The 19,557-nt window shown below is 44.3% G+C and overlaps 1 protein-coding gene across 11 annotated transcripts in view; it reads right to left on the bottom strand.

The window, feature by feature from the left end:
• MYO1C (myosin IC) overlaps positions 1–19,557 on the bottom strand; it is a 56,682-nt gene that overhangs the window by 17,022 nt on the left and 20,103 nt on the right. For 5 of the 11 annotated variants that reach the window (XM_072025930.1, XM_027472106.3, XM_027472107.3 and 2 more), the window contains 4 exons: positions 5,600–5,755; positions 4,897–5,012; positions 1,279–1,477; positions 268–348 (listed from right to left, as the gene is read on the bottom strand). In XM_072025930.1, coding sequence (XP_071882031.1) covers positions 268–348; positions 1,279–1,477; positions 4,897–5,012; positions 5,600–5,725 — 522 coding nt within the window. In that variant the 5' untranslated portion in view covers positions 5,726–5,755. Of the gene's footprint in view, positions 1–267; positions 349–1,278; positions 1,478–4,896; positions 5,013–5,599; positions 5,756–6,027; positions 6,105–6,917; positions 6,978–13,933; positions 14,568–14,757; positions 14,975–15,563; positions 15,715–19,346; positions 19,534–19,557 lie in introns of those variants that run through there. The other 6 variants (XM_072025928.1, XM_038165627.2, XM_072025931.1 and 3 more) reach the window with 6 other exon arrangements.

Below are 19,557 nucleotides of genomic sequence, written 5' to 3'. Positions count from 1 at the left end.
TAGTTTGGGAGTATCCATTTCCCAGTGCACATGTACCTCAGAAACAAGAGGACTTAATCTCACTTTCACTATATAGAGGGATGAGGGGAGAAAGAAAGGAAAGTGTGTTCCATAAAAACCTCTGGAACCAAACTTCACTCCCAGACTGCTCACGTGGTCAACAAGGAAATACGCATTCTGTGCACACATCAGTGCAAGAAAGTACAGGCAACAGAGATCTGTTATGACTGGGACCCGTTCTGGAATATAAAACAGATTTTAATTTACCCTGTAATCAAACTGCACGTCCATGTATTTCCCGAATCGGCTGGAGTTATCATTCCGAAGGGTTTTCGCATTTCCAAAGGCCTGAAATGAGAAATGATTACAGAAAAATAAATCAGTATCAAATAACATTATTTATAAACACTTTGGTGAATACACCAGTTATCTATTTATGGCCATTAAAATATAGGTTTGTCCTTTTTGCAAGGGAAAGCAAGAAGGAAACAGATTACCACCCAAAATACTAATGCTGATCTTTATGCCCAGTGCAAGTATTGCAGATGAAACATGCCCCTAAAAACAATTCCACACGCCCAGCAAATTTATTTTAGGGCCAATTCACTGCTGACAGCATACGTCATGCCTGACAATCTTTTCAAAGCTTCCTCTTTCATCACAGCTATTTGCTTGCAGTAGTTCATTTGCTTGCTGCTCACAGCGGGCACTAACCTAACAGGCCTAGGCTTGTCAGGGTTTTCCCACTCACGGGGAGCACACCTTTCCCTGCACACTGCACAGGGTTGAGTAGAACAGAAATATTAAAGGGAATTACAAAGGCAGCTCAGGACTGGACACTAGAGGACACCACAGCACTAGAAAATGCACCCACAAATGCATTTATCAGAGGGCAGAGCTGACCACGGGAGATGTGTCAAGTTCTGGCTTTGCAAACTTATGCAGCACACCAGGACTCTTCCCGCTCCAAATCCCTCTCTCTCCCCTGCAGTCTGGCCACTTCTGAATTGCTCCTGGTGGACAGGAAAGGGCCAAGTGAGTTTGGCAGCCGATGACCATTTCTTTGGCTTGGAAGCACGCTGGGATTCCCCTGTGTGCAGTACAAACGATCCGCCCACACGGTGTGAACCTGTGTTCCCAGGATACACTATCCACGCTGCACAGACAGCTTAATCATGCCCAGTAGGGTCCAGCTGCCTCCACCCCCTCAGCCGGAAAATGTGAGTACTGCTGCTATGACTCAATGTCAAGCTTCAGTGCTGCAGACTCTAGAATTACCTCCAGGACAGGGTTGGATTGTAACAGGCGGTCCTTCACCGTCTCAACCTGCTGACTGGCTGGGCAGGTCACCGCGTAGTACTGCAGGATCTTCTTGGTGGCCTCCGTTTTGCCAGCCCCGCTCTCCCCCGATATCAGAATGCACTGATCCTTCCTCTCCATGCGCAGAGAGCGGTACGAATTGTCTGCGATAGCATAGCTGTGGCACAACGACAACCAGACATTAGTTTGTTTCTACAAATGAAGGGCTGAGACTCCTCAGCTAAGACCATCCCGTAACGCAAACTCCTAACGGAGACACCTCAAAAAGAAATGCACGTCCATGGGTTGGGTAAGAGCACGTTGCTGTGAACGCTTTCAGACATCTCTGTGCACATCTTAACTGCAGGGCCAGGTTTCTGCAGGGTGATAACATAAATCTAAAAGCTAAATTCCCTTAAAAACTGTTCTTTTGGAAAAAGTCTTCATGTTACTTAAATCATTTGACAGTGAATATGGAAAGCTATGAAAGGGGAAAGAGTTGAGCCGTTTGCTCTCCCTGACCATTTCACCTACTCAGGTGAGAATGTTTACTGAAAAAAAAAAAAAGAAAAAAAAAAAGACTACATGGTGCAGATAAACTTAATTTTCTAAATAAAAATGATTTCTTGACATGGGTACACAGGATAAAAAAAACTTTGCATTCAGGAAATTTCTTGTTTTCCACTGATCTTTATTCTAGATTATCTTTTAAGTGATGACACAGAAGGTCACAACTGCACTTTGCTATCTGGGTGGCTCCTATTACGTGGCTCCTGAATAGCCCAACCAACCTCTTGTAGCTTCTCTCAGATTATAAAAAGAACTGGATTACGCCAGAACAGACTGCTAAAACATCCAGCAGGCTACATTAAGCAACCATCCAGCTTAGGCCAGGCACTACCAAAACACCAAACGCCTCCTCCTGCCTGTGTACAACCAGGGTTTACTGCTGCTGTCCCTCAACTCCTGCTTCTTCCTTCATTTCTTTTTCTCTCTGCTATTTTCCTCCACACAGTTGACCAGACAGGTTCTTTTACCAAGAATCACACACTTTTACAACACCAGGAGGATGCAGGAGTTTGACAGACAATGGTAGCAAGTGCTTGTGGAAGGAGAGAGAAGGACCAGATGCAATGGGAGGGGATAAGAGGAAAGAGAAACATTAGCCCCTTCAAAATACGCTCATGTAAGACCTCAATAATAAAATCCTCAGCTGTCCTACACGTGGTTATCAAGCACATACCCTGTCTTCATACAATTCATACACTTGACAACCTTTTAATAATTATTGGGTTTTGCTTCTTCTTCTTCTTTTTTTTTTTTTCTTTTTTTTTTAATCTTGTGCTGTAAAATTAATTAAAAATGATCACACCAAAATAACAGCCATGGCCTCCTCAAGTCTATTAATACTTGGTGCTAAGGCAACACCGCTGAGCTACCTAGCAACACAACTGCACACTTACCCCACTAAATTCATCAAGTCCTTCTCTTCCCATCCAAACTCTGTCTCTGGAGTATTTTGAAAGTGAAACAGTTGAATAAATATAAATTCAATTTAAATTTTATGAACTGCCTCTGGATTGCCTGGCTTTACTGGGGGAGTTTATGGTACTTGTTGAAGCAGAACGCTAACAGTCATGCACACCACTTGCAAAATCCCCTTTACTTAAAGCCGTTCACTGTCCCATTTGCAGCCACCATCTCTGAACCCCGCGGCAGGCTATAAATAGGACAGGATGTGACACAGCACCCTGGGAAGTATGCTGCGTTTCAAGACCACAGGGCTACATTTTCCCCTTTGAATGACTACATGTGATGCGCTTCCCAGCAAACCCTGTGCTCAGGCCAAGCTTCAACACTTTTGACACTGAAGTAGCAACACTTTCTAGAATCGGCTTAGAGTAAGAGAAATAGTAAAAAGAAAATACACCTGAAATACTCCAAAAAGAGAAGCACTGAGTACCACACTACAGATAACTCCAGAGCTCTGCAGAAGATTTTAAAATGCATAAATAATCAAATGATATAATGTTTTTTAATGGCATGCTAATGACAGTTAACAAAGAATACTCTTTTTCCAGTTGGAGCAGCACTGGTGTTTGGTATCACAGCTCTCAAGGGTTTTTACTTACGAGCTGCACATTTTACAATTTCTCCTGGGACTAGTTACAGCAAGGAAGAAGACAGCTTAAGAAATAATCAGCTGCTTTGTGATTTAAATCACGTTGTATAGCGCTCACAGAAATTAAAGCAGAGCAGCCTAGCCCTCCACATCACACATCAACATTGCCATCGTGCTCAGTCCTGCACTTAGTGCACACACATAAAAAGGTAGCCACAGTCCCAACAATTTTCCTGGGAGTCACAAAGTTATCAACCCGTGACAAAGAAGCCAGATCACAAGCCAAAGTGATGAAGCCCGAGGCATGAGCTGCTACCTCTGCAGCACCTCCATTGCTTCATCAGGAACTGCCTGGTGCTGATTTGAGCAACTGCTGATAATTTTTGGGGGAAGGTCTCTCTTATTTAGGGCATCCGCACATGAACAGAATGTGCTGACGCACATAGATCAAGGGGAGAACTCCGCAGATTTGAATTCTGGGGTTTTCAGGTCTAACCATCTCCCACGTAGATCCACCAAAGAAGCCTGAAACACTACAAAAATCACATTTTTACCCTAGCAAATACAACTTCAAATATTCAAACTTTCCCAAGTAATGGCGTTTCTCTCCCCCTCTGTGCTCATAGCGCATTCTGTTTTGCTTACTCTTTTGGGTTATGTGCCAGTAATAAGAAACAATCCAAATAGTTTGCTCAAAAATAATATCATCTGCTCTTCCAAGACCTCTTAAAAAAAAAAAAAAAAAAAGAAAACACACACACAAAAAAAAGCCTCCAAGAAGTGCTCAGAATTTGGCCCTTGGCGCTGAAAGAAAGCATTTTTGAGCCAAATGTCCTCAGCTCCCAGTCATCTTTCTCTTTCAGTCTGACAAAAAAACTCAAATGCTTTCAAAAATAACTTTTAAACCTCAAACTTTTTTTTTTTTTTTTCGAATGGGAAATTGGGAATGCTCACCACGCCAGACCATGTAAATAAATACATTCCTTGTTCCAACAAGGCTCATGGTATCTTAGCAACAGGGGAAATACCAGATAAATATTGGTCAGGCAGTAACAGGAGAGGTAGGAAAGAAACCACCGCACATATATACATACTCTTTCCCCTAGTTAGCATTATGCTGAATGAGCGATGTAGCAGGAGGGGAAACTCACGATCCGGACATGCAGACCCCAAGTAACCTTGGAACAATGAACTCCTGTCCTGCCAGGGCTGGGTAAGCAGCTCTGTTCCTCCAGCCAGGAAGGAACCACCTCCCTTTCCAAATACTGCTCTTGCAAAGGCAACTCATCCTCTTTGGAGAGAGAAACAGGAATAGAAAGAGCCATACACCACACCCTCTAAAAGATCCTTTAATGCCCTAAAAATCATAGGGATATATCTGGGACAAGTCCTATTTTCTTGCTTTCACACGTCATTACTGCACACGCCAGTGTGGGAATGGCACAAACTACGCTGTTTACCCACAGGCCACTCACAGGTGAGGAGAAACTTCATAGAAGCTGACACCGCGGTATCGCTCCATGTTCTGTTTACTGTAGATTTCCAGTTCCTTGTACGGATTAACAGACACCAAAACCGAGCCAATGTATGTCTGAAAAAGAAAGCACAAAATGAAGAGGTTACATAAGGACTAGCAGTGGATTTTCTCTGAGAGACCAGAATTGCTCAGAAACCTCCTGTGGTTGACAAGCCCTGCCTGCAGCACGGGATGGGCTAAGGCCCAAGGGTGCTGAAGAAGTGACCTCCTCATGAAGAATGACACTGCAGGAGTTATGCTAGACCCCCCATCCTTGCTGGAAAAACAGCACCTATGCATGGTTTTTGTGCTTCTAACAAACAAGAATACCGGATTATTTCTCATATACTGTCTGGGATTAGGTTCAAGCCTGGGGTTGCTGAAAGCCCACCACAGAGTGAGTTTGTGAAATGGAAAAATGTGGTGTGAGTTGGCTTTTCAGTGCTGGAAGGACCAGTAAATGCCAGTAGACCTCAACTGGATCACTGCAAAAGAGGCTCTTACATGAATTAACATTACACTACCCCAGTCTTGTTCTGAGATAATCAACTACGGTCTACTCAAACTGATACCATTGTCTCCGAATCCCTCCATCTGCTGGATCAAATACCCAAATTCAGGTCACTTGTGAAGACTTTTGTTTCTGCCCCTCTGATACTCACATAGATCAGATTCTCCTTGAAGCGCTTACGCAGATTTTCAATGAACGCTGCTTCGCTGGTGAAGTTCTCCAGCAGGACAAAATCCTGCACCCCCACGCGGTCGCGGGCTGTCAGAGCGCTCTCCATGGTCAAACGAACACCGTTACTCCCTGCTCCCTGCAACCAAAAGCAGAAGAAGGTTGGGACGTGTGGTTTTCTGTGCAGCTCACTGAGTCTATAAGAATGATTAACCACAATTACTCATGGACAACCTATAAATAGGAGAGGACATTAGAATAACCCTACTGTTGAAAATGTTAGATCATGTATACTAACTTTATCAGTTAGTTTATAATTGTTTTGATGGAAGACAAGCCGGCATTAGGGAGAAGTTATTGCTAAATTTCCAACCACTTTAAATAAATCAATTAATCAAACAAGCAATTCACATGAAGAGAATAAAAGTAGGATTTCCTTTCCCAAGCATCCTTCAGCAGGAGTGAGACTGAAAAGTGCTCTCCTCTCTCCTGTTCCTTTTCTCTCTCATAACGGGAAGTCATAAGGAATCTTTTATGACTAATGATGATTCATCTCATGAGCAAACGGCTTCACATTACTGACCAATTTAAAAGCTTTAGCAAGATACCCAATGGGAAGTTCTGGGAAAATTCAGTAGTAACAGAAAGGGGCACTTCGGCATCCCATGACACTGCTACAAATTTAGACCGACACTAAAATCTATCCCACATATCAAGCAACTTCTACTCCTGACACTCTTTTAAAGGTTACATCTTCAGCATGATGTGGTTCAGACACAGCCATCTTTGGAAAACATAGGTCTGCTGACTTCTTACTTTCAACCCCACATACTAAAACAGGAGGAGGAAACATGCACGAGTGACTCAGTCACTACTTGCAGGGAAATTCTAGTAAACGCAATTAGACCCGACAGATAGATGATGTATGAGGTGACGACGAGAGACAACACAGAAATCAGAGACGAGATACAACATATTAAACAATTTGCCTCACATCTGGCTGTGTTTCCTTATGGTATTAAATCCTCCTTACTTTGCAAACTCCTCACAGCAGACACCCTTCTCTAAATCGTTTCCCTAAAGCACTACTGCATTTCAGAGCATCTCTTGTTGGGATATTCCCATCACTGGCACAAATGCCAGTGGAGCTTGTTCCTAAGCGGGCTCATGCACTGACAGCAACACCCAGTCACCCTCTCCTGTAGGGGGTTTACACACCAGGAATGCTGGACCGCTGTTGAAACACTGTCCTCCAGCCCGAAAACCCTGCACAATGATGTAGATGAGTTTTGCTGACTCACGTTGCCAGGTAGTTCCTTTCTGCTCCTTCTCAAGATATAATAGTGGTCAGAGCACAGGGACTGATGGCGTGCAGGGAAAAAAAATTAAAACCTTGGTCAGAAGAAATCTTAGCTTAAGGTTTATTAAGTAGTAATAAAGGGAAGTCCCAATGAAGTATACATTTGGGCTGAAATAGGTGCAAATTCCCTCAACTTGCAGTTGCTCAGACTTACCAGTCATTTGCAAAAGAAGTTTTGCCAAATTATGCAAGTTATAATTGGCTTCTTTCCTGAAAGCCCAACGCCTGGGCATAAGTCATTGCATGAAACTAGCAGCTTTCAAAAAGAAAATTAGCTCCTCCAATTTGCTACTAGGAAATCTCAAATCCAGATCCACCCTAACAGCTCAAACTGTATCACAGGGAAACACCATTTAAATTTTCCTTTTTATTTTGTTTTATGTTGGTCTCATAGTCTGGAAGGCCTGATTTGTAAGCTTTCAAAAGCCAAGTTTGGGAGATTTCTGCAGGTGCTGTCATAAGTAATCCTTTTTAAATGTCCAAACCTTCCAAGCCAATTCCTCCATGCCTTCGACAAAGTGTTTTGTTGGCTTTTTTCTACCCTCTTTGCCAAGACTAAAAGGAAAGGTGTAAGCCCTGGAGAAGAAAGGTGGTGAGATAGAGGACAATGCTGGCAAACAAACAGGGATAAACTACACACAGATAAACTCTGCCTAGGAATTAGAAGGCTTATATCGTAGCTGTGTAATTCTGGAGCAGCTTTCAGACAAGGTAATGGGAACGAAAGCAGGAACAGAAGAAAATCCGTAGTTTGCAAGTGGCTGAGCTTATGAATACAGTTTTAAAACAGCTGCCTCAAAAAATGACTGAGGAGAAACTTCCACCCTCGCACAGTTAATGCAAGTTTATATAATCCTGAAGACTTTCACAGAAAACGTCACTTAGCAGTTTCAGCAGCTCTTTCATCAGCCACTCCCTCGAGCTCAGGACAAACCGATCCCAGCTGTAGGCATCCAGCCTAAGGAAGAAGCAAATCCATCCCACTTCCAACACAGAACTTTGTACTTCGGCTGCCTCCTCCGGGACAGGCATTTAAGCCTAAGTAGCTGTCAGTTTGCTCCGTGCTTTCTTCCTCTCATTGGAGTTCAATCTCTCTCAGTGAGAAGAAAATAAATACCCCAGAATTTTGGTCCATTTTAAAAAAATATATATATGCAAATTTTCAGCAATAATTAAACATGACCAGGTTCTGTTCTCCCCATGATACAGTCAGATTCTCCAGAATTTAGTCAGTGCTGTACCCTCCCAAGGCTAAGTTCAATGCAAATACAACACAAATACAACACGTCAGTCACTGCTGAGCAACGTGCTCCTCTGTGCCACCATCTGATCGTTTGCTTTATTGCTTAGGTCCAAGCCTACCACCAACTTAAAATGTCTACATTAACCATTTCACTACCATTAACTTCAACAAATGCCATGTTGACGGGGGTAAAAATCAATCCTTTTTTAAAATGGAAATAGAAAAGTCATGCAGAAGGAAGAGAGTGGACAAAGACGACACTATATTGGAAATGATGACTGTATGTTCCTACTGACTGATGAGTATGACAGTGAGGCACTAAGTAAAAATAACTAAAATGACAGTTGTTTTAAAAATCTGTGTGGCTGTAAAAAAAAAATAAAAAAAAAATCAGGTGGCTGTAAATTAATGCTAGAAAACCCTGGCTAGGGGTTAAAAGGATGTTACAGTGAAGCTAATTAACTTAAAGCAGCAACAGGACTCACTCCCTTAGCACCTCTGCAGCAAGACTTGCTTTTAATAGATAGATTTATCTCTGCCAAAACACCTCAGGCTGACGTACTGCTCATTTACAACATCCTCTGGCCTGTGCTATGCAAAAGGTTGGCTTGGACAATTCTGAAAGCCCTGTGGTAGGGAGCAAGTGTTCCAGGTAATTAGGAGAATATGGGCTGTGAGGGTCCGATTGGAGCTTTCCTTACGAAAATCACTTTTCCTAAGAGAGCACAGAGGGAGCCGAGCTGCTGTCACAGTGAGAACACAAGCAAAAAGGGGCTGCCCCACCTGCCCTCCGTGCGTGCAGCTGGCTCTAGCACTTGTACAATATGCTAGACTGGAAATCTGACCTGGAATAACATTAACTCAATTTTCACATAAATTATTTTCATCTAGGTTGTTTTCCCACTCTAGCTCCACATATAATCACTCACACAGCCGACAGGTATGGTGGCACAGCACTTGAACCAAGCGAGACGGGCAGGAGCAAGCATGTCAGCAGCAGGGCCAGTTTAGGCCATTCTCAGCAACTTGTGAAACTACCACCTGAGAAGTAAGTTTCCACCAAAAGGAGAGCATCCCCTCCTGTGGATTTTGCCTCCATGGCATGTGTTAATGCAAGCAATTACCTGCCTCTGAGCGGAAGCGATGAAAACGCAACAATAAACCACTAAACCAGCAAACAATGAGCAGATGAAAAGACCAAGGCAGTTTTCTGTCAACTCAGTGAGGCGAATCACCTTACCACGGGATCAGGTGAGTGTCAGACCTGGGGCAAGAAGGAAAGGGAGCACAGATGCCTGACAGTAGCATGTAGCTAGGTCACCTCAAACACGTGTATCCTCACCCTGCCTACAGGTCTCAAAAGAAGGCCGAGGCTAAGGATCCCTGCCTTTGTAGGATATACCATGGTAATGCCTTACCTCGGGCCTCTCACACCCAGCATGGGCTGCAAGAAGGGAATTGCAAAAATCTGAGCAATCTCCACCTGATCTTGGTGCCTGTGGGTGCCTGTGGGCTTAGGAGTGCTGCTGTCTTCTCTTTCAAACTCATCCTTCCTCCCTAAAATCACTGTCCTAATGGTCATTCCTGCTCTGGAGAACACAAGCTGACCGTGGCCACCGCATTTCTTGAGCCCATCCCCAGGTAGAGCTCCAAGGGACTCATTCCCACACTATTTTAACCCACTCCTTGCTTTTAATCTCTTCTCCAGAGCTGTCAGCACAACAGTGGCTCGCTGCCAGGAAAGGAAAAGCCGTCACTCCTGAATGGTGGGCCCGAGCCAGTGCAATTACCAAAGCAGTGCTACTTCCACATGCCTTTTTCTTCCGTGTGATTACATTTTGGGAGAGACTTTCAGCTGGTGGAAATTGGTGCTGCTCAATGCAGCCTGCAGAGCCAGGTTTATGTTGGCTGATGTTCCAGCCTTTCTTTGTATTCATGCAGCAGAATCAACAAGACCAGAAAATACCCTTATGAACAGCTCCTAGGAGTACAAAAGTTACTGAGTTTGTAAATCCGACACAGTACTGCGAAGGTGTAAACAAATATTTTACTTTTAAACCATGCTTAGTGCCAAAAGCATGATAAAGACTTTCCTCCGCTCAGGACTTGGAGATCCAATACACCTCGAAAACAAAACCCACGGCTTTCTGAACTCTGCACAGCAAGTTCCAAAGCACTTGAGTCACTCAGTCAGTCTGAGCACTTCTGGGTTATTTTTCTTTTGCGAAGGAAGAAGAAAGAGGGCAACTCTGCCACCAGCACAGGAGCCCAGGACCGACATGAACTGAGCAAGTAACTCCCACCACTGCTTTGTCCATGAGCTGGTCTACAGCTGTGCAATACGCAATATCCCAACATGTGTGTAGGAAGGAGTCTTTTATACCCAAATTTCCTAGCCTTGATTCCCAGAGGGGTAACTGAGTGCTCAGTATTGACACAGCAATTCCAGCCATACAAGTGCTGCTGACGTCTTCCTGGAGCATCCCTGAGCGATGCGTGCGAAAACACCTGGAGCTCTCAAAGTCTTACACGGAGCAGGGAAGCTTTATCATCACCTGATTTAGAAAGAAAAGTCCCACAACAAAAATCAGATTTCTGCTTCTAAATCTATAAAGTATGTTTGTAACGTTTTCCTCTGACGATGCGTTGTCACAAATGAGCTCGCATCCATTCAGCAGAGCAGGAGAGTTGCAGTACGCTGACTGCAGGAAGCTGGTGCCACATGGAAAGAGTCAGGCATCTTTATCTTGGTATCAAGAGAAAGATGATTGATCTGCAGGCTCCAGAAATAGTTACAAAGCCGGGAACGGAAGAACTGGCAAGAACCAAATGCGAGTGGGAAGGGAAATTCAGATTAGATTCTGGAGGACAATAAGAAGTTCAAACCAATAATGAACTTCTTGTGGAGAGGTGGCAGTTAAAGCACATTTGTCTCCTGGGTTGTGTAACATTCTTCAGTGTCATGCCAAAGCTGCAGGAAGGAAAATAAAATTCTCCAATTTCTACTCTACTCTACAGCCTGTTTGGACAGGGCACGGGCTAGACAGCAGAGCAGACGAAAATCAGCTATTTTATCCAGGGCCTCAATTCCTGAGGTGCAGAGTGGGATAGTTCTTTCCTTTTATATTGAGAAGGCAGTAATGAAAGCTGCTAAGGTGGGTCTGAATTAAGGGATCTTAGTCAAGCACTTGCTGCCTGCCAGTGAAACCCCAACAGATCAAAGTGCAGCCACTTGGTGTTCTCCCACCTTTTGCCACCTTGAAAATCAGCCATATATTTTGCACACACAGCAGCTGGGGTGGAAAGAGGGTTTCCTGACAGACAGCCCCATGGCTCATGTAGAAATCCTCTTCAAACAAACGCATGGATTTACCTGCCCTTTCTGAAGCTACCTGAGCTCAGGCAAGAATTTATATGGCACGCATCTCATGTATTGGGCTTGTTTAATGAAAAAAAATAAATTGTTTTTTCTTTTATACAATCCCAATGACAATTGCCATATTTCCCACGAAGTGGTAAGCTGTTTGGAGCAGGCAACTTGAGACACATCAGGATGCTCAGACTGAATGAGATCAAGAACAGATTAAAACTGTGAGGACATGGACTAGTAGAGGAACAGGGAACAACCTCGCAAAGAAGTTACCATGTCAGCTGCTGCCACTCAAGGACCATTTATAGCAAAATGATTTTTTTGATTCTGGCATCTTTCAGAGCACTCCATTGCCAACAAAGGAATGTCTGGAGTCGGGGAGCACTTTGTCCGTGCTGGAACATGGTTCTCCCTCTCTGATACTTCCCTCCTGACCCTAAAACACATATTGAATGGATTTAACTATAGAACACACTATTCCAAAATGATATTAAGGAGAGACAAGTGCTACTTCCTTGACTAATTCCTGTGTTTATTTTGAAGTCTTCCGTATTTTAAGTAGAGACAAGCTGGAATACATGAAAACATAAAATAATCAGAAATATAGGGGAGGCAAGCTTATTCTGCTCTCGCAAAGATTTGTTGTTATGTCTCTGTTAGCAAACTGCCTAAAAGCCAGAAGTTCTGTCTCTCCCACTTCCCAAGCTACAGAGCCATTTAATCTCCCACCCTGAAATGAAAGCAGAATGGGAAATGCAAGCTATGTAATCACACTGTGTGTATATTTTAAGGATCTATTAAATGCATGTAGGTCATGGGGAGTTAAAACTGTGAGAGCAAAAATTTAATCTTTGAAAAATAATAACACAGGGTGTGGATGTTGCTGCAGTTAATTATTACTCTTAATACATTAATCAATGACATTTGACACTTGCAATATTTAGAATAGTAAGAATCTATCTAAGGAGCTCAAATGTAAATTAGAAATGCAAATAATGGTGGACCATAAAGCAAAGGAAGCCATGGAGATTTGCATGGGAAGCAGGTAATATTGTTTGTTGTGTGTTTATATTTATATTATATTTTAATTATATTTTATATAATTATATTTTCTGGATGATACTCTTTTTGGGGGGAGTTAGGAAAAAGAATCAATTGTTAATGAAAAGACAAAGGTAATTTTAAGAACTGATCTGAAGGGAAGAAGAACTGTTTACCCCTCAGAAGGGATGCTGATGTTTCAATAAACGAGCTCAATATAAAATAGCAAGAAATATGAATGAGGCAAACCAGAAAAATCACCAAGGCTAGAGAAGTGAATACACAATTTCTGCATTTAGGGAGCTGACATTTTTGCTCCTGACCAGGTGGCACAAGCTGCTGGTAGCTCAGAGATGTCGCTGGTCCCAGCACACCTAGCAGCACCACCTGCAAGCTCAGGCCTCTGCATCCTACAGTAGCTGCAGAAGACAAACAGATCACAAACCTCAAGAACCAAAATTCGGATCTCTGCCTTCCTACAACACTTTCAGCTCACTTTTACCTTGCCTTAGCTCAGACGGAGCAGGTGAGAGGGGAGCAGGAGCTCAAACATTGGCCTTCAGATGGCATGGACTGGCTTCCCTTGCCTCCCAGCTCGCAGCGATGGGGTGCTGCCCCCGTGCCCCCCCTCCCTGTTCTTTTCTAACCGCTGCAGTCCCCTAAGTGCACACATCCTTTCATCTCGCTACAAACACGGCGTGACTCACACTGTTATTCTTGCTGTGCTCTGCCCTTCCCCGCACTAGACGTTCCCAGTTCCCACCTTCTGCGCTGGATTCCACACACCCCACACAACCATTTCAGACCATTAAGGCTTTCAAAGATAGTAAAACCTCCCAAACAGAAGGCGCACTCCAGTGCATTCCCGGTGCACGAGAAGGGCACTTCCACACCCACATGTTCTCTCGGAGAATATCAACCACCACCCTAGACAACATCGCTGCTCTCAGACTTGGATAAAAGCACTCAGAGATCGCCCCTAAAAAGCCTTTTTCTGTCTCCACTGCTGGACACGGGTTCACTGGCTCCTCCATGCCAAGAGAAATCCAAATACCCTGCTGTTGGGGGTCACTTGGCAGGTCCTCCACGAGCATTGTGTTTCCCTTCGTCTCCACGACTGCTTCTCAGGCAGCGGTCAACACTAAACTACTTGGGAAAAGATGCAAGGGTTTCTAGATTGAGCAGGGATGGGATACCCTGGTTCCAGAGTTAGAGAGTTGTTTAAACCTCGAGACGGGTTGTTTTCAAACTTTCTCTTCCTAAATTTAGTAACTTTACCAAGTAAAGCTTTGGACATTCTTACCCAGCCAAAACGCCGCATACGGTCTTTTTTTATAACGTTCCCTCATTCTTGACCTCGACATCTTCCCCTGTCAGTGAATTCCGTGGCACAGCTATGCGTTGCATGAAAATAATCTGTACATCTATCTGACAGCTTTCACCTAGCTGAACGTCCCTCTTCCTGTGTCACACCACAGAGAACAGAAGCTCACGGTCTGCCCTCACTGTCGCAGTACTGTTTATGTTGTTTTTTCTCCTCTCTTATTCATCTTTTTCCAAGCAACGATCCTAATCCTCTCAAGCTTTTGCCACACAGTCGTTTTTCTAAGCTCTGGGTAGTTCTGCAATGCAGTACACAGAGCCGGGCTTCCTGGTTGCTGCTAAAACATGGACAAAGTTTTGCTGAAGTAAATACACCCTGGAGGAACCGAGTGGCAATGAGTCTTTAAGCAGGTATTTCCTGCCGTTCTCTGGGGTGGGAGCACAGAGAAAGGAGTGGGGTGTCCCTGGGTAGGACACAACCCGTGCCCACCACCCTTAGGATCTGTTCATGCCCCTTCCACCCAAGGGGAGGCTCCACCCTTTCTTCTCCCCTGGAGCCGCTAGCCCCCTCTCTTCCCACTTTCTGAACTCCCACCTTGGCTTCCACCTCCAAACATCTGTCTCCTGTTGTTTTTTCCCCTATTTCAACCACTTTCGCGTAACTTTCTGACTGAAGCGTCTTTCACAAAGCCGGCTCAAACGTTTCACTTTCCTGCTGAAGCCCTGGAACCTTTATTTCCCTTCTTCTGCCTAGGTACGCATCTCAAAACTGCAAAAACATCAAAAGAGTTCAGTAAAGCTTACCGCGCCTCTGAACTTCATTTCTGCCTCCTTCCAGCTCTCACAGCACTTTCAGAGACTTGGTTTATGCTGCGGCATAAAGCAGGAATCTGAGGACAAGTTCTCCCTTCTGTCAGTTGCCTTATTTTTTTTTTCCTTTTTTTTTTTTTTTTTTTTTATGACATTTCGGTGCAGTCAGAACTCCCTCCCTCCCACCAGCTCCTACTGGAGCATCCTGGAGAGGGCGTTTTACAAGGAAAGGGAGGGGAACTCTCCACCCCTCCCAGAGAGGAGGCACGCACACGGGCACAGACCATGAGAGGCAGTCCAAGAGGAAAGAAGTCAGCTGCAGCCTGCAGGCACAGTCCCCACTGCCCAACGACGGGAAAAACGGAAAGTAATCACAGACGATGGAAAAACTGGTGCAGAGCCCAACACAAAACCACAGCAAACAGGACAGGAAGCCATATGCTCCGCTACGGGAAATCTGTGCCTGGAACAGCAGCAGCAGCGGCAAGAGGGCTCCCCTAATCCTCTCCAAACTCACCCCAACCACAGCAAAATCTCCCGGGCTTATAATCACACTTGTAATCGTTCTCTCTGCAAATCAAAGGAGCGCAACAAGGCCTGGGGTAAGACAGTTTGTCTGTCCTTGCAAGGACTTTGTGTATTTGCTCAGCAATATTTTACTCCTGAGAAATATTTTGAGACACCCACCTTCAAAACAGCCCCTCTGCACGGAGGTCCTCGAGGCCCTTAGCACAAAATAACCAGCTCTACCCCGTAAGACCCCTCCTTACAGGCCTTACAATCACAAGTAGCACGTTTACCTGTCTCAGAGGTCACTGGGATTTGGTCTGACGTAAAATATTACTGGCCACAGCCACCCCAAGGCTGTGAAACCCCCCAGCATCCAGAGCTAAGGGCAGTTTGACAAAAACGTGCAGGCAGCCTTTGCATGTGCTTTAGGTGGAAAGTGAAAGGACAAGAGGCAATAGACACAAGCTTGGAAGTAGGGAAATTCCAGTGAGATATTATGAAATAATTATATTACTTTTCACAATAAGAGCCGTCAAAATACTGGAATAGGGGCCCCAAGAAGTTGTGAAACTCCATCCTTGGAAATACTCGAGACTCAACCAGATGAAGCCTCAGCAACCTGATCTAAACTGGCCCTGCTTTGAAGCGGGTTTACACCAGAGACCCGCAGGTCCCTTCCAACCTGAACTATCCAATTATTCTGTTATTTCGCTCCTCGATGGCTTAAGCTTTGTGTCTATCCTGAAAGGCATTTCAGGTACAGTCAGTAGAGCCAGGGAGCTGTTAGAGATAGCACGCTACCCTGGCGCAGGGCCCAGCCGAGCACAGCACCTGTCAGGTATTGCAGGTCACAAGCAGTTCACATGCGAGCACACAGAGCTGCTGCCTGCCAGCTGCGCTGGAGATCAGGCAGACAGACCCCTGCAGGAGGCGACTTCTGCCCTCAGCCATGTGACCTGCCATTTCCAAGCATCCGAAAAAATTAGTCATCCATTTGATCTGACTCCTGGCAGCTTGAAGAAGAGGATGGGTTTCTGTCTGCAAGGCTCACAACACAGATAACCACAACCTGCACAAGGCGTATTGCTCCTTTATACCACCCTTAACAGCCCCCTCTCTTCAAATATTCTGTAATATGGGACTCTACAATTAGCCAGGAGCTACAAGTTCAACACGTGTTTATCCAGAGTGTATAAGGCACTGCCCACACACAAGGCAAAACGCCTACCTTGCACCTGCAGTTCAGAGGTCTCCAACTTAGTGTAACGTTATAAACTCATCAGCTGAATTTTCAAAGGTCATTTGTGCTAAATGCATGCATCTGCACAGAGAAAACATCTGCACAGAGATTCATCCTAAAGCTCGGGTTTACCCTTTCTGTAATAGAATTTGGAAAGTATGCGTTTTGGAAAGTTAAAAAATAAAACATGACATGTAATAAAAAACACAACCATGATAGAAGCCTTCCCCACTTAAAAGAAAAGAAATAATATCCTCCAAATTAGTCATATGAGGAAAGTGCGTTGTTCGGTTTGCCACCTCTGTTCACATCCGTCCAGTAGTGAACCAGTGATGAGAACTGTGACAGTGACTTCAGTGTGATACCTACATCTCAGGAGGATTTGAGCTGGTGCAAGAGAGAGGTTGCAGTTTCCTCTTTTCAGAAGACAATGTGCTGCAAGAAAGATTATATTCCCATTGATTTTGATCCAGTTCCTATGAAAATTAGGGCTTGAGCTTGGATTGGGCTGTCATGGTGACAGAATAAAAGAAGAAAGACGAAAGGAATGGATTTCCTTTCTCTAAAGACTCTCTGGTCCCTAGGTGTGTTGGTCTCAGATCGGATGTGGCCGCAGGAACGCAGGCAGCACGAGGCACTACTGAATAAGCCCTCCTTCACTTACCTGCCCAGAACCAAAATTGCAAGCACCTTGGCTGCTGGAATGCATTCACAGACATCCACAGAGCAGTCACCAAACTCCACAGCACCAAAAGGCAGGTTCTCTAAGCACTGAACAAGCAGAGCCATGAAATCACCCCCAAGCCTGACTGCTGCTATTTCACGACTGGCACCATTTGGAGCCAGCTCTCCTTGTAGGGTTTCAGTTTTTAACTTTAACTCGAATTCTATTATAGAAAGGGTAAAGCCAAGCTTTAAAATGAAAATACGGAAAGCAAAAAGCTAAAAAGTTTTGAAGTAAATCAAGTAAAGTAAAACAGGGCCATGCGTGGCCACTACTCAACAGGAGGCTATTTAAAACCCAAGAAACGAAGCCGATGTCAGTGGTTCAGTGCAGCACTGCTCTCTAATTAGCTCTGACCCAAGGCCCCAGCACTGATCTCAGAGAGCCCGCGCTGTGGTAGATGTCATTCGTCAGAGGAGGAAGGTACCAGCAGTTGCAAGGACTTGTGATGAAACTGGTATAACACCTTCTGAAGAGCTGTGGTGCCACCAGCTCTTCTGCCCTAATTAGATTCCAGTCTGAAAAATAACTCGTCGTACCTCTCAATCCCTGCACAACTCTAATTGCCGTTATTTTTATTCACTTCTGATCAGCAACAAACTGAGGATTTATGTGAATTGTTAACAGAAGCAGCCTGAGGACACATTTCAAAGGTGGGTTTAGCATTGGCCTGCTTTGGAGCATTTATTTAGAGCTTTCATTGCATTGAAAGAAATAAACAATAATCCAAAACCCTGCTCAGTGCAGGTGCACGGGTTAAGATCAAAGGTAATCTAAGCTTTACTTCCCAAACCGAGCCACATCAGCCGTTACCAAATCACAACAGCAAGCCCTGAGCCAGGAGTTTTCCACCTATAATTAGAAATGTAGCCCGGCAGCTCTAAATCTTCAGGAGGAAAATGTCAGCTCTCCACTATCATTCCTCTAATCAGTCTAGTTGTGGCCAAACAACACAGAGGTCAGTAAAATTCATGTTTCAGTTTTAAGTTATGTATCAGCACGGAGTTATCTTCACACTAGCAACTTCACCTTCCCCACTGTCTCTGCTTCCTAGCGATCCTTCTCAGAACACACCTTAAGCCTGAAAATGCCACCTAAGAGGAAAATAAACAACTATATTCAGAAATACATTTTTACACGCTGCCCTTGGCTTTTTTTTTTGTTTTGTTTTTAATGCAGTGGAACCTGCACTATTTATATATTTATTGAGAAGACTTTTACTCAATAAAAAAAGTTGTTTTTTTTTCTCTATCCAAACTACTACCCAACTGTTGTTGGGTAAAATGCTCCTGCCTGTAGGTTAGCCTAAATTAGGAGGAAACAAATATTTGGAAAGCAGAGATAACCACCATAATTTTGATGTATAAGATCTTGATGCTATTAAGGTGATAAAACCAGGCTCTTCCTTTCCAGTAATAGAGAGCCCAGCCCTTGTCTGATTTCTGCTGAGGATGGCTAGCTAGCTGTGTGTCCCTACTACAGGCAGCTACAGGCACAGAGGGATGAATCAAGTTTTCCAGGCCTCACCAGTTAGAAGTGACTCATAGAAACCCTGGATCAGAGCACTGGGATTGCTCTGCTCGATGCTGATAAGCGGCTGATTCCCTGCATACAATTTCACATTCAAAGCAAGGGGATGGAAGCCTTTCCTGTCAGCCCTGCTCTGACAGGCTCCCAGAGCACTGTGTGACTTGCTATTACACCCGGGAGCAGTGTTCTCCTGAAAAAGAGTTTGGCCCCATGAAGCTGGCACTAAACAAACCACAGCCTGTGCCTGCGCTGAGCAGATTCTACCACACAACATAAATCTGGAGGATTTGGAGATTTGGGCTTTGGTTTATGCTATTCAGAAGACAACGTGGATCACATCTACATTAGTCCAAAAACAAAGGCTCAAGTTCATCTATAAATGCATAGATACGTATTTTAAATAATATTCATTATTTCTGCCTTGCAAAAGAACTGCAGAAAAACACACATTCCATAATTAGAAAGTACTTGGCAAGGACACCATGGGAAACAAACCACCCTAAACAGGCCAGGAATTTGAGAGACTCCCTCTTGCAGGTCAGAGGAAAGTATTCTGCAAAAAATAGAAATTTCTCTAACCTGTCAGATGTGTCCTGCTGTCCACATTATACTGATTGAAAACTGATTAAAACGCCTCGCATTTTTAAGACACCCTATCGCAGAAACTGGAGGTGCTGAGGGACATCTGGCCCATTGCTTAGGAAAAAAGCCGTGTTCCAGCAGAGGACAAACGTCTGACCGCACAACATCTGAATAAATCAACGTCCTGCCAAAGAAGCAACATTAAATA

Source organism: Anas platyrhynchos, chromosome 20 (assembly GCF_047663525.1).
Source record: "Anas platyrhynchos isolate ZD024472 breed Pekin duck chromosome 20, IASCAAS_PekinDuck_T2T, whole genome shotgun sequence".
In the NCBI taxonomy this organism is placed as follows: Eukaryota; Metazoa; Chordata; class Aves; order Anseriformes; family Anatidae; genus Anas; species Anas platyrhynchos.
The sequence above is the reverse complement of the archived record's forward strand: the minus strand, read 5'-3'. Positions and strand labels throughout refer to the sequence as shown.